Source organism: Mastigoproctus giganteus, chromosome 6, assembly GCF_048544385.1.
Source record: "Mastigoproctus giganteus isolate SK-2022 chromosome 6, ASM4854438v1, whole genome shotgun sequence".
NCBI classification, from domain to species: Eukaryota; Metazoa; Arthropoda; class Arachnida; order Uropygi; family Thelyphonidae; genus Mastigoproctus; species Mastigoproctus giganteus.
Window position 1 is genome coordinate 78,907,182 of NC_143580.1, and position 23,408 is coordinate 78,930,589.

Consider the following 23,408-nt stretch of genomic DNA (forward strand, 5'->3'; position numbering starts at 1 on the left):
AGTGGAGACTTGACTGAACCATTTTAGAACAGACTTTTGTAAGGCAAAGGACACAGATGAAATAAACTTTCTTGTGACCATACCTTTGGAAAATGAAGACCACTGATCTTGCCAGTGTTGAACCGGGTGATTCTTGCAATGAATTTTTTCAGTTTTTGGATCGCAGTGGATATCAACAGTTTTTTTAAATCTAAAAATAAAAAGTCAACAGGAATGGCAGGTCTAAAGTAATAACAAAAACCTCTATAAGCAATTTGGAGGTTCAGAGTTACCAACCATTTAAAACCTGTAGCACAGCTGTCAAGACAGTGTGACAGGAACAACTCATCATTAAGAGCACACATCTTTGGATAGAGGTAGGTTTCTCTTGGATGGCAACCTTCTTAGTATACCGAAACCAGGTGCCAGCACCATAGGTGCAAATCGGAACAAACCCCACTTTGTGCAAAAGATGAAAGGTACAATGGTTAATACCCCAGGATTCGTTCAACAGATGGACAAGCATAGAAGTATACATGACTATTTTATCATGAAGGTGCAAGACATTTTCTGGAAGTTTAACTTACGATCTAGAATAATACCCAAAAATTTGTGCACGTCAACCATGGAGAGAGAATGACCAAAGAGATTAACAATCAGAAGCCAGAAATGTTAAGGTTGCCCTTAAGATAAAGAAGCTTTGTCTTGTCAGGAGAAATGGTAAGTTTATTAATAATGGACTAAGAGCACAGATCATTCATGATGCTACTAGCAGTACTTTCCAAATAAGAACGAGAGTTACCAAGGACAAGATGGGTTAGATCATCGGCATACTTTCAATGCTATTTTAGAAGCATTGGGAGTTGAACAGAGAAGCCACTTATCTAGAACCAAATCCCAGATGAATGGACCAAGCACTGAACCTTGTGAGCATTCTCTAGAGACAGTGATTAAGTTGCTGAGTACCAGAAATGACTGACAGAATGGTGGAGTTGCAGGAGTACAAAGTAGTTGCACATTAAGTTGTAGAGTTGTGAGGAGCATTGAACAACTCTGAGGTGAGCAAAAAAAAAGCTGTCCCACCAAAGGGAGTAAAGGCTCCAGAGAAATCTGCAAAAATAGCCATAGCATATTTAAACGTGCAGTTATATACTTTGGAAAGAAGTTCAACCAAGGTCTCCTCAGTTCCATGCTTCAAGGACCAAGAAGCAAGGACCAACTTGCTTCAAGAAGCAAGGACCAAAACCAAAGTGGTCAGAGGACTTTAAAGAGCATTCAGTAAAAAGACAATCTAGATGGGCATCAATAAGTCAAGTTGGACAATAATGCAATAGGACAATAGGCCTTATCAGAAATAGGAGAACCAGGTTTGGAAATTAATTTTAACAATGCTGTCTTTTAACTGTCTTTTAAAGGACAGGAAAAGTTACCTCATTCAAATATTTATTACAGAGTGTAACAAAGACATGGATAGAGCTTGTGTAGTTGCTTGATAAAAATGCCCTCGAGGTTATAAAGTCCATGACAACAATTATTGATTTTAGAGGTTGCTGAATCAACCTTCACCTGGCTGAAGCAAGGAATGGATTCAGACGTAAGATAGGCCCGGTTGAGAGATCTAATTTGTTGGTGAATACGAAGATCATAGTAGGGGTCATCCGAGGGAAGAAGTGCACCAAGTATGGCATTGACAGTGCTAGTCCAAGTCAGAGTTTCAGCATTGTGAGTCAAGAGACTGGTAAATTTCTGGAGGGTAAGCCTTGTTTCTAGAGATGATGAACCAGCCCCCAAGGGTCAGGATTACCTGCAGTTAAAACAAATGTTCTCCAAGTGGATCTTTTACTGTATTTTATAGCCTTGGCATATTGCCTTTTGAGATTGCAATATTCATTTTTAAGTTGCTCAATATCTGTGGTTGGCCAGCTTGTACGATGTTGGTAGAACCGGCGAGCACAAAACACACAACGTAAGATGGTCTAGTCATAACTCCACCTCGGTGTTGGATGTTTAGGCAGCACTTTCCTCTTAGCAGCATGAGAGCAGACCTTGTACAATGCTCGAGCCCGTCACCACCAAATACGGAGGATGCGGAAAGGTCAAGGGAATGACCACCGCATATTCCCGGAGCAATATGGCCTTAGTTGCTAATGCTCCTAAAAAAAAAAAACCAAACCAAACCTTGTACAATGCATAGTCAGATGAATAATTAGCAATAATATTCATCATAGAGTACAAGAATGAGAATTGAAGAGCATCATTAAAACAATGCCATAATATATGTTTAAGGGAAAATCGGAAGATCCTGCAGAGAAAAAGTACCTGGAGAGGAAGACATAATTGCAAAAGTAATAGCTCTGTGATCACTAGAGCAAATAAATACCACAGTTAACAGAACAATTAGAAAGAGTGGAAGCTCAGGCATATGCAGTCACAGCTATGTTAATCTCTCTCTCTCTCTCTCTCTCTCTCTCTCAGAGCTGAAGGTAAAAGAAAGGCATGTCAGGTTGGTTGAGAGTAACAGGTGCTGGTTGGTAGGTATATCACTTTGATGAAATCAGATTGTTGTTCTAAAGAAGCAGCAAGTAAAAGGTTCAAAGCTAGGTGTATTTCCCAAAGTCAGCAGGACCAAAAATTTCAGTTGCAAATTTAATCAGTAGTTGCACGGTTATCCATACCTTGCAGTTGGACTTCAGTAGAAGTTAAGCTTGAGGCATGGATGACCTTTTCTTGCTTGATTATCTTGATTTTTCAGAGTGATGCCCAATTATGGGGTTTAATTTAGTTACCAGAATAATTAGCACCAAGCAACAAGATTAACCAGTCTTTAATAGGCTTATGCACTAGCAAAGCAGCTTCATCCTTAGTTATTAAGATTCTATTTGGCATTTTCTTCCAAAAGAGGCACCGTTGTGGGCAGCACATTTGGTATAATCACCATTCTCCCCACACTGGGTGGAAATAACAAGAGTTTGAATCCTGTCAATGATGCGCAGAATTATGGGTCTTTTTCACAGTGTGGCTAAGTTAGTTGGCATCAGGTGAGGGCCAACTAACATAGTATGGGTTTTTCATCCAGTGTAGTTTACAGACATATATACAGTGCAATATGGGCAAATTGTTGATGCACCTAAACCCTACAACAATACTACCAAAATAGGCCACTCATCTCATTCACATCGAACACTTCAATGTGAATGAAAACAATATGGGGGGGAAATGCTTGTTGAGGAACATAGCTTTCCTTGTCCACCAACTTACAGAAATTCAGCCTTGAATTTCTCTACCTGCATATCTAGCTTCACTATACTTAACTTTGGATGTCTTTTTAAAATTCTGAAACTATCCCTTACTGGACATCTCATTTCCATTTTGAATCTTCAAAATGGAGATGATGTTTGAGAAGCATCATGTTTAAAGTTATAAATGTCTTCAGTGCTATCACAAATTACACACTCCCAAATTTGCCTTTTCCATAATTTAATAGTTTTTTCTATTTTTACAGTTCCCTCCCTTTGAAAATTTTAGAAACATCTTTCATGTTTACTGTTTTAAATGCACCCTTTTACTTAATGATTGGAATTATGGATTGTATGAGACCATATGTGATAAGTAATTATTTCAAAACATGAAAATAACTATTGTCATGTTTTGAAATAATTTCTTGCTTAATTGCACAGAAATTGATTTCCTGCTTTATTATTTTTTTCTTCTTTTCCACATTCACTTTTAGAACCATGATTGACTGCATTTAATAAAATCACACAAATTTATGGAAATTAGAGATAGTGGAATAAGATGAGAACCACAAAGGCATAATGCAAAAAAAAAGTAGACGCCAAGTGCTGATAAATGTTGACAACAGGCTTCAGAGCACTATGACTGGCCATAAATAAACACACAACTAGTACTTTGAAGTGGCTGAAAATGAATGACCATGTGGCTCAGGTGTGATTTTATTCTTATAAAATTATGCCAAAATGTTACTGTACTAATGCTGTTAATTAAGACCTTCATTGTTAATCAAATATATGGGACATGCATATTGAACCAAAATATAATAGTACTGCTGTATTATCTGATATTTATGATTCTGAAATTTTAATTTTTAAAATGTTGGGTATATGATAAGTAATTTTCACTTTATTAATACTGACAACGCTTTTCTTGATATAGAATGCCGGAGAAGAATCTGTGGCAAATCTAGATAAAGTACGATATGCCAGTGGTTCAATATTGACTTCACAGTTAAGGCTGCAGATGCAAAAAGTAAGTTGAAAATCATTCATATTATTATTTTAAGGTAGAGTGTTGTTTAGGGAACAAGTGCTGTATTTGTTTTTATGTGAAATATCCACTGAATGTTGGCTCCAGGTGCAAGCATATTCCTTGGCCAAGCAGCATCTCTGTGATTTGAATAACACTATTTCTGTAAGGCAGTAAGTTATATTTTAGTTATTGTCTTCTTTTCAGTTAATTTTAAATAGTTCTTTGAAAAGTTCCAAGTAAGAACTCAGGAAGGAAATTCACCTTTCTTTTTCTTAGTATATTTTTATTAATGTTACTAATCTAACTAACCCTTTCAGCTGTTTGGCAATTTAGTGGCACTGCTCCTGCCTCCCCCTGTGGAGGGCCATTAACCTGGGAGGAAAAGACAAACCCCGGAGCCAATGTGGACTCTCAGAACTTTCCACTACTTCAGCTTACCAGCTCAAATCGTGATCAAGAAGAATAAGCAGCTTTTCTCATCATTCACTCATTGACATCACTGTAAAATCAGCTACTGAATGCACGTTTCTCCATTTCTCATTCAGAAATGCATAAGAACTGCTGCTGACCACCCAAATGACTATATATTGGAGACCTTGTAGAAGTAACAAAACAGAGGCAAGAAAGCAAATCCTGCAGGCTGAGAAATACGTATGCAGCAGCTACAATAGAGTAAGCCATCCAGTTCTCCCACATATTTTCACTTCCCTACAGCTTCAGCAGTCGACCTGTCAGTCTGCACCCCCACTCAGCTTCCAAAACGAATCACTGAGTAATCAATATTAGAAAACCTTAACAGAGTGATCATTATCTAATAATTTGTAAAATTCAAACAAATAATTTCCTTTGAACAAATTATTCAATACATTAGTAATATTACCGAACATATTATCAAACAGATATTCTTGCCTGCATCACAGATATTCTGCGATGATTGTTTCCATCAATGGGGGTAACACTCAGAAAATTAAACTGCTTACAGCCTACCCTACAAATTTATATTGATAGCTCCAAAAAAGGTGGTAGATGACTTTCATCAACCAGTGAAATACCACCACTTTGCTTATTGGAGGCTTGAAGTGGTGAAACCCATGTTTAGTCTCTAGAGCAGGCCTTCTTAAACTATGGGTCGCGACCCCATTTGGGGTCGCGTAGCAAAATTCTGGGGTCGCGAGAGATTTTAATGTTAAATATTTAAATACACGATTTTATAACATCTAGATGTGTATTTGTGCAGAGTCACACTCACACACCTGCACACAAACAAAGGGAGGAATGCGCGCGCACACGTGCAGTGAGACTATGATTCAATAACACTGACTGTAATGTGAACTAGTGTAGTATTGACGCTCTTCTAGTGTAGTCAATTGTCAGTGTTCTGCCGTAACGAGATTTTAGTTTTTTTTATTTATTCGGTAATTAATAAATCAATTATTATATGCAATATGTTATTTTTATATATTTATTGTATTTTAGGATCAAAATAATTTTTGGTCATGGATAAATGGCTGAACTTAAATAAGAATAGCAATGACGCAGATAATAATGCTACAAACTCTTCTCAGGCAGGACAAAATATTGAAAAACAGGCATCTTATGTGCGAAAAAGAAAATATGATGAGTCTTTTCTTCAATTTGGCTTTACATTTCAAAATTGTAAGGGTAATGAACAACCTCTTTGTTTGATCTGCAATGAATTATTGGCTCCGGAGAGTATGAAACCATCAAAATTAAAAAGACATCTTGAATCAAAGCATGTTTCGTATGTCAATAAACCAAAAGAATATTTTGAAAGACTGTATAAATCTTTAAATAAAGAAAAAAAATCCTTTGAAAAATTTATAACCGTTAGTGAAAAATGTTTACTAGCGTCATATGAAGTTTCATACTGTATTGCTAAAAATAAAAAGCCGTTCACCATTGGAGAAGATCTTGTATTACCTGCTGCTATTAAAATGGTAGAAATACTACACGGAAGTAAATATGGCGATGATATTCGAAAAATTCCTTTGTCGAACGACACTGACTCGAATAGAATTTCTGATATTAACAAGGACCAATTAGTGCAACTTATTACAAGAATTAAAGAAAGCCCAAAATTTTCAATTCAGTTGGACAAAACAACTGATATTACTAAATTGGCTCAGTTGTTAGTATATGTCAGGTACGTTTATAAAGAAAGCGTGGAGGAAGAATTGTTATTTTGTCGTCCTATGGAAGACCATACTACAGGGAAAGACATATATTGTAAAGTTGATGAATTTTTAAAAACTGAAGGTTTAGAATGGAAAAATTGCTGTGGAATATGCACAGATGGTGCAAGAGCGATGACTGGCAAAAATTTTGGTTTTAAATCATTTTTTCAAGCTGCTCATTATGATCATATAACTTTTACTCACTGCCTTATTCACCGAGAGGCCCTTGCAGCAAAAAAATTAGCACCAGAATTGAACGATGTGCTTCAGGATGCTGTTAAGATTATAAATTTTATTAAGAGCCATGCCCTTAACAGCCGCTTATTTTCAAATCTCTATAAGGATACGGATTCCAACTACACAACTTTATTATTACATGCAGAAGTAAGATGGTTGTCAAGAGGTCAAAGTTTAAGAAGATTATTGCTATTAAAGGACGAGATCGAAATATTTTTAACCAAACAAAAATGTGAACTTGCTGCTTTTTTTCAAAATGACTTATGGCTATCCAAGCTGTGTTATTTGTCAGATATTTTTGCGAAATTAAACGATCTCAACTTGTCTCTCCAAGGAAAAAATTGCGATATATTTACTTCGAATGATAAAATTGAAAGTTTTATCAAAAAGATCAACATTTGGAAAAGTAGGGTAGAAAAAAAATTCGTTCGAAATGTTTTCCAGTGTCGACAATTTTATAATTGAGAAAATTCATTGTAAAACTTTTATTGCAAAAATTATTGTAGATCACTTAAAAGCGCTAGAAACACAGTTCCGTACATATTTTATATTAAATATTGATTTCCAAAAAATAGTTTGGATTCAAAAGCCGTTTTGGATTGGCTTAAGTGAGATTGATCACCTGCCACTTAAAGCTCAAGAGGAATTTGCTGAGCTTTCGAGTGACTCAAACTTAAAACTACAATTTCAAAAAAAGTCCTTGACTGAATTCTGGATCGGAACTAGAACTGAATTTCCCACAATCGCTGATATGGCGTTAAATGTACTTCTGCCATTCAACACCACATATTTATGTGAAGTTACTTTCTCAGCTTTAACACATTAAATCCCAGTATCGTTCAGCGCTAAAAAATGTTGAAGAGGTCTTACGTCCAGCAGTGTCAAACATTCCACCAAGATTTAATTTGTTATGCAATAAAAAACAGGCACATCCATCTCTTAAATTTTTTACTTTAATTTTAATTTAATACTTACCACTCAACGACTGCGTTCGAATATATTCGAGCGAACTATAAGACGGTCAGAATCCCCTTTTATTTATGTTATTGCAAAAAATGCAATTTTGATGAAAAATAGGGCATGTAATTTTTGTAACTATAATAAATACAATTTTACAATTTTTTGTGCAATTTTTAATTTTAGATTTTTGTATGTTTCAAAACGAATTCTAAAACTATATATTTTCATATGTATATTGTTACCAAATAAATAAATCATCAAAAAATATTAATTTATCTTTCTTTTATATTTATATGGGGTCGCCAAGAAACTCGCAATCATAAATGGGGTCGTGAATGAAAAAAGTTTAAGAAGCCCTGCTCTAGAGCAAAGTTTCCGGCAACCCCCTCCCCCCATACTTCTCCTTCAACCCATGCATGGTACTAAGTACTATAGGTTTTGATACCTTTCGTGTTGGGGTTTTTCATAAAAAAAAAAAAAAACAGTTGTGGATGAAACAGTTCTACCTCCCACTGTTATGCTCTCATTAGCACTTGCAGTTGAATATAGTATATTACTGCAGCAATATATATATGCAATTAAACTAGCTCTGGAAGGCACATCATAAATCTCCCTGAACACAAGATCTACACAGATTCATTGAGTAGGGTAACTGCATTACAAAATAAAGCTTCAATAAATCATCCTATTTTAAGAAAAGTAAGGACTCAGCTGATTAAATTACAAAAGACTAACAGAAAATTTTTTGTTGGATTCCAAGTCATACTGATATTATAGGAAATGAACATGCAGACCAAGTAGCAAAACACCCAGTCATGACTGAATCTGCACATGTACAAGTCTAATTTTCTGTGTTACAAATCTCTCATGAGAAATCTATATCATAAACAGTGGATCCAAATTGGCAAGCCCAAATAAATAATGAGGTACAGAAAATAAATCATGAACCAGTTATGGAAATTCAGCTTTTGCCTGAACAGGCACAAAGAAGTTGTCCTTGCAAGAGTTGCAAGGTCACAACAGTTTGACACATCTTTATATTCTCATTGGGGGTAACCCCTCCCTGATGTGCAAGGTGTACTGCTTTACTCATGGCAAAATACGTTGTATTGTTTCAATATTAAAATGCAGATCTACAATTCCATCTCTTACAAAGTTATGAGACACTGGCATGCCATCACCTAATGCAGATTTTACAGAATTTTTCATCTACATAAAAAGAATTCAGTTATATACAAAGTTCTAATCTTTGCAGACTACATATATTAAATTAAATATACAGCCACAATTTGATGACAGTAGCTTTTGTGCCATTAAGCCCTGTGCCTCTGTAGCCAGGTGGGAAGGAGCAGCAGTGCGTAGCACAGGCTTCTTGATTAGACCGGGGTTCGAGCCCGTCACCACCAAATACGGAGGATGCGGAAAGGTCAGGGAATGACCACAGCATATCCCGGAGCAATATGGCCTTAGTTGCTAATGCTCCTAAAAACCAAATAACAACAACATAAGAGCCATTAAGCCACCATGACAACACTGAATATAACTTATGGCAACTATGTATGTGGAGATTTTTAATTTTTTTTTTTTTTTCATTATCACTAAAAACATACATGGCTTTCATAATAGAATGTGGAAAAGCATGCTATTTTTGTATTATTCCAATGTCTGCATTGAAATATAACTGCACACCTTTAGTAATTTCAGGCACTTAGTTGTTATTTCATTATTCTATAATGTGTTGCATAGCATGTGTTAATTGCTTTCTGACAATTGAGCTGCCTGGTTGACAAGTGATGCAGGTCCATTTTTGCTATTTGTGGAAAACAAAGGTTTTGCATTAGGTTCAATTGAAAAATCATCACACCTGAAAATAAATTTTACTCACCATTGATTTATTGTGGAATTAAATTTATATTTGCCAAAAAAGGAAAAAAAATTTTTTTCTTTTTAAACAATTTATTGTCAAACAATTATGTCTTTCAAAATTCATCGCTGTCTTTGTTCGAAGAACCATTTTCATTGGTAAGCACCTCTGTTGGAATAGCTTGAAAGAATGGGCAGTGCACCGGGGGTATGAATTTTAGTAAATCAAGTGGTCTCTTTTCTTCGGCACTGAAACCTTTCTTCCCTATGGATACAGCAAAGGCTGTTTAAAGTTCCCAAGGGTAAGTGTCCTGCTTCATGATTTCGGTGCCATAATATCAAGAACTTAAACTTTAAAGATTGCTCAAACTATCCTTATACAAAATTTGAAATGTTTGATCTTGTTCATAACAAAGATGTTGAATATATACAGTATACGAACCCCAGGGGCTCGCATCTGGTGAGTATGGGCTTGGCACACCCATGGTCCTGAGCTGGATATCATCATTCTTCTCTTTCTTGGTGATTCCCTTCTACTTCTCTCTCTCTCTCTCTCTCTCTCTCTCTCTCTCTCGGGGTAACTTGAACTTTTTTTTCCCCTGGTGCAGCATAAGCCTCAGGTTTCCTTGCACCATATGGCTATCAATAATAATAATATGAAGCCAACTCACATTGTCCTTGATGGAGTTTTTCTGCTTTGTAACAGCTTTCATGAGTGATGCTGTAGAGAGAATGTTTGTTTCATCTGACAGACGATGAACTGCAGTTTTCTTGCTTTGGCCATTATTGCATACCAATCATTAGGGACTTAAATAGTTTTCTTCTTCACCACTAATTCCACCGAGCCAAAATCCTTATCATTAGACAGAAATGAATGCCCAAATGTGAGAAATTTCTGCTCAATAATTTCAATATTATCATCATTGCTCTGCACACATATTTCATTAGTGATAATCCTATTTTAATGTTTCTCTTTTGGGCCTGTGCATGTATCTGAAAAGATTGTCTTTTCTGGGAACAATACTGTTGTAAGTGCTTCAGCAAGCAAGAGGATATTTCTTGTAGCTTGTTTCATCTCATACATGAAATAACCTAAGTTATTTCTTAAATCATGGACTCCCATGTTATATGAGCATACATGTTTCTTCTGTAATATGCATGAGTACTGGATGACAGTACTGGAAAAGGAAGTGCTTTTTGTAGATCTACAGACCATACGAAAATATCTCCACTAGCATTGGTTGAGTCTTCTTGCATATACTGTCTTGCTTTCTCAGCTTTCCTCAATTGAAGCTCATGGAATGTCTCAAGCTCTTGCTTCTCTGCAGCTTGACTAGTATCAGTGACTTTAATTTTAAATTTGTCACCTTTCTGGGCAAGTGAAAGTGTAGACTTGTGTTGGGTGTTAAAAGCATGTCAGTAGAAACTACTTTCTTTTGCAGGAGGCAGTTGTTTTTCTAGGCACTTTTCTTTTGTACATTTTGAACACATACAAATTTGAATTTTTTTTTATTTTCTGTTGGGATTTGTAATGAGATTTCTCAGTTGGGAAGCTATCAATGTGCTTTCTAATAAACCTCACAGTTTCAGTAGGAGGTTTTCTGGCATTTTCTTTATTCCCTCTTAAGCCTTCTGCTGGTGACCTATCTTCCCAGGGCTTTGTCACAGCACAGGTAAGCCTCCCATCATTCAGTGTGAAAGTATCCAAGAAAAATTTCTTACATACTTCAAAGTATCCTCAGAAATGGTCAAATTATATTTATTCATATGTGTTTGTGAACTAGTTCACATTTTACAATGTGAACTAGTCTGCATAGAAAAGCATTTTTTGCTTGGCAAACCTGCCAATTTCCAAACACTTTGTGCAAATGGACCCTCTGTTTAACACTTACTTTACTCTACAAATATTTGGCTTACACCACATTGCCACATCTGTCGACATAATGTTCACCATAGTTACATTTCTTCTTAACCACCATTTTATGATCTCAGATTTCCTAAGTTTTTTCCTTGGTTTAATCTGAGCCACCTTCCATAACAAAAAAAAAAAAAAAAAAAAAAATAGCATTAAACTGTAACAGAACAGAGCAAGAGAGCAAAACAAGGCAGAAGAGGTTTGCAACAAGTCTAGTTATGACAGTCATGCGGGGCTAGGTGGATTTGCATCACTAATTCCTAAACCGCCTAGAATTTTCATTCATATTGCCAGCTTTCTGCTGCTCCCAATGTCCTAATTTTGAACTAGGACTTATTCCACTTGGTTTCTACATAGGATTCATTCTCTTCAAGTGAAAAATGGTACAAGTTCAAAATCAACAATTTTGGAGTTGCATCACTTGTGAACCAACTGGTTCAGTTATAATTACAGAATTATACACACAACAATCTTTGTGTGTATAGTAGTACTGTATTTAAAGACTAAATGCACAAGACATAATTCCATATGAGTAATGCTTCTTTAGTAAAAAAAAAAAGACTACTGTTACTTATTCTCAGTGGGCACCACCCAGATGGCACAGTTTCAAAGCTTGTTGGCCCTTCATCAGTAGGTGAGCAGGTACTCTGGTGATGCAAACATGCCATCACAGTTGCAAAGTTAATTCCACAATATGAGAGATGCCAAATGGTGAGCAGTACTGTATTTAGACTAAATGCACAAGGCATAATTCCATATGGGTTTAAATTAACTATATAATATCGGTGTAGATACACCATAGTTTACCCATAATGTAAAACGATGAAGGGCCAACAAGCTTTGAAACAGTGCTGTCTGGTTGGTGGTGGTACCCACTGAGAATAAGTAACAGTAGTCTTCTCTACTAGAGAAGTGTTACCTATTCGAAGTAGTACAATACCTGGTATCTCATTGTAAAGGTAGCCACAATGTGAGATATAATTAAAATGATTCCTTTACACTACATACGTAGTTTAATTTTATGGGTAAACTATGGTGTATCTACACAGATTTATATAGTATAGTAATACTGTAATTTCTTCATTTCTCCCCCTCCCCTGAAGAAAAAATTAACCAGTTTTTAATAAGATTGCTAATATTTTCCAGTTAGTTTTCAGATAACTTGCAGTTTCAAACACAAAAAAATACATTTTGAAATAATATTACATATTTCAAGTTCATTCCTTTTTATTTTCTTCCTATATCATAGAGTTTGCATCTTGGGTTTATAGTGAACCTAAAATGAGGCCTCCAGACCTGTATGTAGTACCCAAGATGCAGCCTAACCATTCCCTTGTACAATGGGATAATCACCTCCTTGTCACTGCTAGCAAAGTTCCTGTATATCATTGACAAAATCCCATCAGCTGTCTTGGCCATCTGTCTGCACTTTTCAGAGAACTTCATGTCTAGCTGAACAATTTTTCACTCCCTGAGTGTAGTACAACACAGTTGGTATACATTAATCTGGGATTACTGCTACCCATATGTAGTACATGTGCCTAATTTTTCTAGATCTTGTTGCAGTAGCTTACTTCAATTACTGTTATTAACCACCCTGCCAACCTTATTATCTGCAGGCTTAGTCTTTATTCCTTATATACCTTCATCAATAACATTAATAAATGTAGAAAACAACAGTGGACTTGGCACTGAACCCTGGGTGACTCCAATAATAACATTAATCCACAAAGAACAGTATCCATTAATAACCAATCCCACTCAACCATTCCTTTATTTGTAGCAATAACTTGCCCGTAATGCCACACTGCTCCAATTTGTACAGCACTCTTATGTTTTCAGAAATGATTTTCTGAAATTTCAGTATATAATATCAGAATAATTTTTTTGCATCTAGTTCTTGGTTACTGTGTCATAATATCCAAGCAGATTGGTCAGACAAGATCTTCCCTTAACAAATCCATGCCATGATTGCAGGTCCTGCAAACGCAGTATAATTGCATTCCTCTCTAGATGGTCCATTACCTCCTTAACCAGTGATTCCATTATCTTCCCTGGAACAGAGGTTAAGCTAACAGGTCTGTAAATTACTCATGTCACCTTTTGATTCCTGTTTTGTGAATGGGGCATATATTCACACATCTGCAATTTTTGCTGTTTCCCTTAATATTATTGGATGGTTATCCAATGCATTCAGCCTGCATATCATTTGTTGTGTCAATTATTACATTTACTTGTAATGAGTGCAGGGAAATTCCCATTCAACCAGATTTTGATATGTTTTTAAAAGTCCAAACAACATTTGAGATTTACACCCTTAAACAAGTCTGAGGGTGCAAAATCTGGGTACTGCATACTAGTTTGGCACATAATGCTATATGTGTGTATCCTTGTTTTGTTTGGCAGTTTTTGAATTACTTACACCAAAATCGAAACTTGTTTCATGGCCCATATACAACTTAATTGTTGAAGAATCATCTCTGTGCGCGTGACTTATTTCAGCATGCAGAAATTTCATGACTGCATGTACTTAATTTGTCCACATTTCAGGTAAGCAGCCATCTTTGATTTATTCATCTGATGTCAAAAAAAATGTGTGCAGCATTTCACTATTCCGGAAAAAATGATTTCTTTCCCAGAATATGCTATCTTTCAAAATAATCTTCTTTGGATAAGTAATTGGGTATTCAAAATAATGTAATTAAAAACAAAAATATTTTCTGATATGCTTATATAGAACTGATACAGTGTGAAATATATTGGAATGCTGTTATCTGTGAAGTAAATTTTGTTGATTGATGAATAAGTGTATACACATAATATGAAATTCAGGATATTTGTGCAAACTGTAAATAAATGTAACAGTATTTCCATCATGTCTGCACTAGGTTGTTCTGTAAACTTGCTTTTCTATGGACAAGATAAGTTTGCAAACTTTATAATTTGCATTAAGAAAATTATCCTAACTAAATAATACAATTCGACCAAAGTAATGCTATATAAATGTGGATAACTATGTAATACTATCTGGAATAAATTATGAAATGTCCAACAGTTGTACATTTCATAATTTCTTGGCTAATGGCTGTATCGCAGTTAAGCAATCTTTAAATAAATAGATAGCAAATAATGAAGTTTTTTAGTATTTGGTTTCTGAAAATCATTTTGTTTGACTCAAACTTTCTGCTTTGTATTTTTGAAAATTAAATATTTTTAAATGAAATACGTTAAAAAAATTCAGTACACTATTAAAACAAAAATAAATAACATTAAAAAATACATATTCAGACTCTCACTAGAGTGAGTCTTGCGAATATGCATGGGCTCTTGGAATGACTTACTGTATTTGGAAGTTTTACGAAAAGAACTCTGTGCATATGTACTTTTAAATATTAATTTTTTTATTTTGATTTGATTGTCCATCATTAAAATAAAAAAATTACTGTTAAGAATGTAATCAGAATTAAAAAAAAAAAGCCATTGTTTTTTTTTCTGAAGCAATAATATATCTATTCATGTTTATACATGAATTAATTTGATTTTATATTCTTAACTAAAATTCCAAAGAATTTTAGCTTTTTTAAGCCAAAATCAGACAAATGGCTGACTGGCATGATATCCTCTTCTGATTTTCAGAGTTGTTGTGCAACAATCTATTTGAAACTGTCTACCATCAGTTGTAAACACAGAGAAGAGATGATGGCAAAGCAAATTGCACATAAAGAATGTGTTATTTCAGATTATCTCCAAAAAATTGTAGCTAAGTGATGATCTAACAGAGTATATGCAATCTTGTGAACATGATCTACCAGATCATGTGACCTCTTGAGTCAATGTTGGCGTTTGCTGATGGTACAGTGGTTGGCAGTAATCAGAGTACAGTCAGTTATTTTATAATTCAGTATGTGTTCCTAAAATTCTGTGTTATGGTATTTTGCACATTAAAAACAACAGGATTTAAAGGGGAAAATAGGGATAGGGGCAGAGCACTCAGGAAAAAAAAAATGTTGAGTCTGGTAAGTAAAACAGTAAAAAAAGTTAGAAACCCAATAATATTGCTAACAGAAGTGTCACCTTAAATTTCTAATAAATAAATAAATATTACAGTAAATATAGCACTTTACCTTGATAAGATATGAAGTTTGATTGATGTTTCTGTTCACTGACATTTTCTTTTTTTTTTATTGTAAAATTTAAAACAGTAATAAAGATGAGCAATCAACAACAAACACAGCACACATAAAAGAGGAGATTCTGAAAATTTATTTGTTTTTTATATGATTGAAGACTAAGGGGAAACACATCTCACCATTAAGTAAAAACCCACAGAATTCCAGCTATTGGTATTATTGCAAATGCAATAAGATAGTTTTCTACCATTTATATTAGACATCGCTAACAGAAATGGCCAATAAACCGAAAACTGCAAATTGTTTTTATAGTTTTATGGTAGTGACCTCTAGAAATGTGCTCCTCTGCTCACGCTATCCTGCCTCATGAAATTTCTGTTTGAACAGAAAATCTTGTGAATACAGCAAATGATAAGTTTGATAGCAGTGTCTTGATACAATTACAGTCAAGTGGAAATATAGCTCTCGCACATTTGACATTTAAACTTGTATGTATGGCTGCACAAGTCACTATGTTCAGCTTGGTGGTGGGTTTTAATTTGTCACAAAAAAAAAAAAAATAAAATAAATAAATAAATAAATAAAATAAATTTCCCACAAAATAAATATTTGGTCGCATGTTTGCACCTTACCTACTGATAACATTTTATAAATGTTTAAAGTAAATATGCTTATACTTAAGTTTACATTACTTAATAAAATGCATTTTAACACGTTATTTAACTTATTACTTAGGTCATGCAGACCCATGCTGCTGTATTTCGAACAGGTGAAAGTCTTGCAGAAGGATGTAAAAAAATTTATGAATGTTTTCAAAGGCTAGAGGATTTGAAGGTTTGTCTATTTTAAAAAATATTATGTTCAAGTTAGTTTGAATATTTTTGTCATACAACAAGGACAGTACATACAACCTTATGTACTGCCCTTCAATTCGCAGACATTCTCTGATAGGCCAAACAAGCTGTGCTTGCTACCTGGGAGTATAAAATGCTGATGGAACTGATATTCGGGTGACACTCAAGTCAAATGGACCGAATTTCGGCAAAGTCCAGACAGCCAAATCCTCTGCTTGCACCTTCATGATGGTGGGACTGTAATCCTGGGTATAACCCCCATGTGCAAAACACATGGTGGATGACCACCCAGATGTGAACCAATGTAAGTGGGGGTCGAGGTGTGGTGCCCACACCTCGGGGAGGAATGCCACCCCTCTTTGTTACCAGGGAATGGTGCAATACCACCACTCTGCTACCCATGTTTAGTCTTTGGAGCTAAGTTCCAGTCAACCCTACCCAATCTCTTCCATCATGTAATAGGACTGATGAATTGAGGTTATGATGGACATCATGGCGAGATCCAATCTTCCTTACATTCGAGGGGACAGCTCTAAAATGGTATTCACAGGCCGACCACTAGTTAGTACACCGGACCGAACCTATTGGTAACTCTTTAGGAGGCTTCCAGATCTTGCTACATCTACTCTGCCAGACAGTGACTGGAGGGAGTCTGAGTAGTGTGTATGCAGGGGGCATTGTTGAGACCACATTATGTCAAGGATATGGGTATATTCTTACCATGTGTACGCCATATCCAAAAATTTCATTACTTCATACAGCATATCCTCCCCTTTTGCTTACTATTGAATACACCATGAATTGCAAACTAATAGAGTAAGCTTATCTGTGAAAAGATCTAAACCTCTCAAACACTTCCTAGTTCATTTCACAAATATAAGTGGTCTCAACAAGGTCCATTTCCGCTTGCAGTCTGCCAAACCCTATGTACTTTTTCTGACAGAATCTGTTATCGGTTGATTCAACAACTGTTCATTTCAGTTGCCCAAACTAGCTCTTCGACTTCCTCTCTTTACAACTTGATTTTCTCCAGTCCAACTTTTCTGACAGTGAGGTAATTTTCCTTGGTGATTTTAATGTTCACAGCTCCAGCTGGCTCCTGTTTTCTAGTCACACTGATCCAGCTGGTCGAGATGCTGAGGCTTTTGCAAGTACTAATGACCTTGCACAGATTGTCCTTTATCCTAAAAGAATACTGGACAATCCTAACCATACAGCCAACACACTTGATCTTTTTCTCACAAACAACCCTAAGTACACAGTTGAAGTGGGAGGTCCTTTAGGCATCTCAGATCACAACTTGGTGATTGTCTCTTCTCCAATGGAGCCTTTATTCTCATGGCTATTCCGAACCTAGTGTTTCTTGGCATTACAAGAATGCAAAATGGGATGACCTGCGAGATTTCTTTTCTTCTTTTTCTTGGTCCGACTACTGTTTCAAAACTTTTGATGTCGACGTTTGCTCAGATCGTGTCAGTGAAATTAGCCTTGTAGGAATGGAATCCCACACTCCACTTTAAAATCTCTATCTTTATCCTTTCTCCACTTTAAAATCTCTTCCTTTATGTTTTTCCAATAAATGTGTTAAGGCCGTTCAGGAGAAGAATGTTGCATAATCGTAATTGGCTTGTGTCCAATTCTTCAGTTTCATTTTCTGCCTACACCAAAGCACGCAACTATTATTAATCAGTCCAAACTAGATTTTGAACAGGCTAGGAGTAGAAAACTTGCTTCTTGCTCTAATGGTAGCCAAACATTCTGGTCTCTTGTCAAAGCTATTGGCTGCAACTTTTGCCCATCTCTGCTCTCACTTCTGTCAAAACCACATGGTTCTGTTGTCACTTCGGCCAAGGATAAAGCTGACCTGCTAGCATCCCATTTTTCTTCCAATTTATGTATTAATGATCTTGGTAAAACACCTCCCACCATTCCCAAAATGCTCCATTCAATGCCCCCTGTGGTCTTCCGTCAAAAGGATTTTGACGAATCTTGATGCTAAGAAAGCTCCAGGTCCTGATGGTATTTCTCCACTTGTTCTCAAAACCTGTGCTCCCGAACTTAGTCCTGTTCTTTGCCGCTTTTTTCACTTTCTTATTTCAAAAGTGTTTTTCCTTCTGCTTGGAAATTTGCTCATATCCAGCCAGTTCCTAAAAAAGGTGACAATTCCCTCCCATCCAATTATCGTGTTTGGCATAAAGGTCTTCTAAACAAGCTTCCATCTTATGGTTTGCCAACTGTTTTTAGTAATTGGTTATCCAGTCTTCTCTCTAATCGCTGAGGGTTATGATAGATGGCTCTCTGTCTTCTAATTTCTCCACTAATGCTGGTTTTCCGCAAGGTTTAGTTCTTTCCCCACTTTTTTCCTTTGTATATTAATGACCTTCTTCCATTGACCGGAAATCCTATCCATAGTTTTGCTGATGATAGCACATTGCATTCAACTTTCCATTTTGAGAAACCTTGCCCTGCTCAATCAGCTTCAACTTTTCAATTATCTGCTACCAATTCCTTAAATGCCGATCTCCAGTGGGGCAAAGACAACTTACTTGATTTCAACCCTTCTAAAACTCAGTCTTGTCTTATATCTCGCAAAAAGGATTCTTCTGCTCCTATACTTATCTTTGGTGACACTCCGATTTCTAGGCAAGTTGATATATCTCTTTTGGGGATTACTGACTTCTAATCTCTCTTAGCACAAGCACATCACGAATATTGCTTCCTCCGCATCTAAATAACTTGTTTTCTCTCTTGCTCTCTGCGTTACTTTTCTTCCAAACAGCTGTTTGCTCTGTACAAATTGCAAATCTGCCCTACCATGGAGTATTGTTGCCTTTACAAATTGCAAATCTGCCACCAGTCAACATCCATTTACTATCCAGCTTCAAACTCACAGAACCAACTTTTCATCTATCTCGTTTATTCGTTCAACTGCAGTTTTCTGGAAGAACCTTCCTTTGTACGTATTTCCTGAAAATTACAGTCTACAGAAGTTCCAATCTAATGTCAACAAATATCTTCTTTCGTCTTCTCAACCTCCAACCCATACACAGTACTAAGTACTATAGGTTCCAATACCTCATGTTTGGGGGTTTTCATAAAAAAAAAAAAAAAAAAAACTTCATTGGGGCACTATATGAAAACACCTCTGGAAAATGTTTTTAATATTAAGTGGTTCCTCTGGGTTTTTATGACATCAGTAACTTGCCCAGAGAATAAAAGTTTTTGGAGACTAGGATCTTGATCTACTCCTCCCATAAGGATGCAGCCTTATCAAGTGCCTTGCCTTGTTTGAACTAGAATGTCTTGTGTGGCTCTTCATTGCTCTTTCAAAACATCTCAGAAGTGTTTGGCTCTAGGTTGGTAGTGATAGGTTCATAACATTATTCTCCTGAAATGATTGTATACTATGAAATGTGCTGTGTGACTTGGGAGATCTTGTCATGCTGGTATAAATTTGGCTTCCCGAAGGGTTATCATAATACATATATTGCAGAGTTGATCAAACTGTTCATATCTGTATTTGATGGGTTTGCTGATTTGTAACCAATGGACCAAATCATTCTTTGGTCATGCAAGCTCTTCATTATTTGTACCGAGATAGATAGAAACAGCCCGGTTTGGCCCTGGGGAGATGTGAAAGGCTCGCTGGGTAGAATATTTCTCAACATGGTCTGTGCTTTTTAACAGGAGACTTTGTTTTTACACTGGTGGGATACACTTAAATAGAAGGTATGCAAGAATACCGCTGATGTTATTAAAGTATAAACATTACCTTGATAAAACTCACTAAACAGTCCAACTCATTAAACAAATGAGTTGGAAAATGCTAGTTTGGGTTGGGGGTGGTACTTTTATTTATTCAGTAAACCCCATGATAAACTCGGCAAAAGTGTTTAGTTGTAAATGTAAACTTGCCCAGCTTCATTTATACAGATTATGTAACAATTTTTTTTTCTCTCTTTTTCTTTAACAATTGTAATGAATAATAAAAAGTCAAATTAGTAAATATATTTTTATATGCAAATACTTTTATATTGAGCTATCTGCATGTAAAAGAATAAGAAAAGTTTACCTCAATATGATACGTAGAACATTTTCGTATGATACTCTCCAGAAATTAAAATGAAAACAATTAAAAAATCAAATTTTACATTAAAAATTAAAAATCAATTTAATGCAATTAAAAATTAAGTAAAAAATTAATTAAAAGAAAAATTGCAAAACTATTTTCCTTCCTGAAGCTGACAACGCTTTTTGACCATATGTCGTGATCATAGGATTGAAAATTAGCGAATAGGGTTGAGCATGAAACTTAAATAGGGATTATTTGTCTTTGCACATTCACGTGAAAGACCACGAATCAGAGATTAGATATGGCCAGCGAACATTAACAGAATTCTCGTGTAATCTAATTTCTATGGTTTCTGCAGTTAGTCTTGTATAATTATATTAGACACTAAATATATTGGCCTCATTAAATAAAAAAGACACTAAATATATTAGTCTCATTAAATAAAAAGTGTTTTTTGTTAACAGCATTGAAAGGCTAATTCTAATGAGAAGCACCAACTTTTTTAACAAATTTTTTAATTTGTTGCGAAGTTTCCTAACCAGCAAAAGGTGTATTTATTTATTAGAATACAGAGATCTTAAGGAAAGTTTAACTGTATTACACGATGTGGCAAGTGCTAGTTGCTTTATGTCCGAAATTTAGATTTAAATTAACTCTGGCAAACTTCAGAATGATGTTGTTTTGAAGGCAATATTTTAGAAAAGAAATATGGTAACTTTGGACCAAGTATCTTAGTGTTAATCTAATGTAATTTTGCACCAAGCTGTTCAAAAAATCCCCCAAAATTGTGTGTATCGGTAGGTCCTGGAGAGAAAGGAAGTGAATGAAATGGTCAATAAGAGTTTAAAAAATGAATATGATAGTAATAACCAGACCTGTAATGCTCAATACATTCTACATTGATATCAATATTTGAAAAAGAATAAGAGACATCTACCTCAATATGATATCTACATATATTGAGGTAAACTTTTCAGTCAGGTAAAATTCCTGCACTTTTTGATCAGTTAAAATTACATAAAACTGGATTTCCTATTTGGCCCATTGTTTCCTACAAAAACTCATCATTTTCACCCTTGGCCACACATGTATATAGCATTATAAAACCTTTTGGATAGGCAATACAATTTGGGATTAAGAAAGATACATTATTTAATAACCTTAAGAACTGTAGACCTGGCAATAATGATAATTTATTCTCACTAGATGTTACTTTGTTATATATGAATGTAAACATTGAATACACAGATATTCTTTGCGATGTGATAAGTAATAACTCTAAACCGATTAATTATGCGAAGCTTTCTATTAAGGAAATTTTTCACTTAATTAAACCCTTAGTTTGAAGCGAACTATATCACTTTTTGAGACAAAGTATACAAACAAATTTTTGGTTTGCTAATGGAATTGAGCCTGAGCAGCTTAATATCGGAGATCAATCTCTAAACGATTGAGCATATACATTTGATGCATTTTCTACCCTGTATCGCATACTATGGGAGGTATTTAGACAATGTTCTAGTTAGTACTCATAGTAGTGCTATCCAAGACATTTTACATTTGTTTAATAATATTCATTCTAGACTCAAATTTTACATTGGAAAGGGGGAACACAGATACTAAGTCATTAAATTTTCTAAATTTCACGGTTACTCGGGACTCCAATTTAACATCTATCATAAATCTACAAACACCAGTATGCCTCTGCATTATAACAGCTATCACCTGTTCACCTACAAAAGATCTGTTATCTTTAATCAATTTCTCAGTGCCTATAAATATTCAACGGTGTTATCTGCTTTGGGCTCAGAAATATAAATATTAACCAGCAGCTTCTTAAACAATGGTTATCCCCTTGCTATAATAAACTGAATTAGAGTAAAAGCTAAGGATAGGATACAAAAAAATACTTTATTTCTGTTCCATACGTTGAACAGTGGCACAAACAGCTTAATAGGTTCTTTTAAAGATACCGAATTTAAAATTGTGGCTAGGCCAATATGGAAATTACACACTACAAGGAAAGGGCTGAAAATCGCTCAGCCCTTTCCTCATTTGCAATACAAATAAATGACTTGGAATACAACTTTTCTTGCAGTGATTGAGACTCGTTTTATCACTTATGACAACTGATTATCTATGTCTGTGCTAAGAGTATTATTGTGAATGGATGCAATTAACAAGGCACTGCTTTTCAGCCATTGAGAATAAATGTGCAGACCCTTTTTCAAATATATCCAGCTTTCTGATCTAAACCAACCTTGTTTTTTTTTTAGAACAGAGTGGGGGGGGGGGTGACAGTATATCTGTATATTGTGTGAAAGACGTGATGTACAAATTAAGTGAATAACACAGAACAACAAATTTTGGGTCATATCTTGTTATGAGCAGGAAGTAAGTTTAGTTTATAGATTTTGGGGTGCTAAACACAGAAATAGTGCAGATTGGCTCTTGTTTTCAAAAAAAGGAGTTTTTTTATAGCATTAGCAGAGGCATATGATGCAAGAAAGCAAGCTTATGCAGCATCAGCCAAAAAAAAAAAAAAAAAAAAAAAAAACATGCTCACATTTAACCCCTCCATTCGTTCCAAGTACCTGTCCAGCTCAGCCTTAAATTTATTTAGGCTATCAACTTCCACAACAAAGGATGAAGTCTGTTCCACCAACAAACCACCTGATGGCTAAAGACAAACTTCCGCACATCTATCCTACATCTGTCTTTCCTCAATTTGAATTTATGCCGTCTCAAATGATTATTCTTAGCAAGAGGAAGGATTCCATCAGCATTGAGCATGCTCAAAACCATTCAAGGCTTTATACACCTCAATCAGATCACCTCGCAGGTGCCTAGTTTCCAGACACTGTAATTTGCAAAATTTTTAAGCCTTTCTTCGTAAGAGCAACCCTTTGTTAGATTCACTAATCTTGTTACCCTTTG

General features: G+C 35.4%; 1 protein-coding gene across 1 annotated transcript in view; it reads left to right on the forward strand.

The window, feature by feature from the left end:
• The window catches only part of SdhA (succinate dehydrogenase, subunit A (flavoprotein)), a 221,429-nt gene that overhangs the window by 166,854 nt on the left and 31,167 nt on the right, over positions 1–23,408 (forward strand). Inside the window, exons 12-13 of the mRNA XM_090376065.1 lie at positions 4,153–4,245; positions 16,281–16,379. Of these exons, the coding sequence (XP_090232191.1) occupies positions 4,153–4,245; positions 16,281–16,379 (192 nt within the window). The remainder of the gene's footprint in view (positions 1–4,152; positions 4,246–16,280; positions 16,380–23,408) is intronic.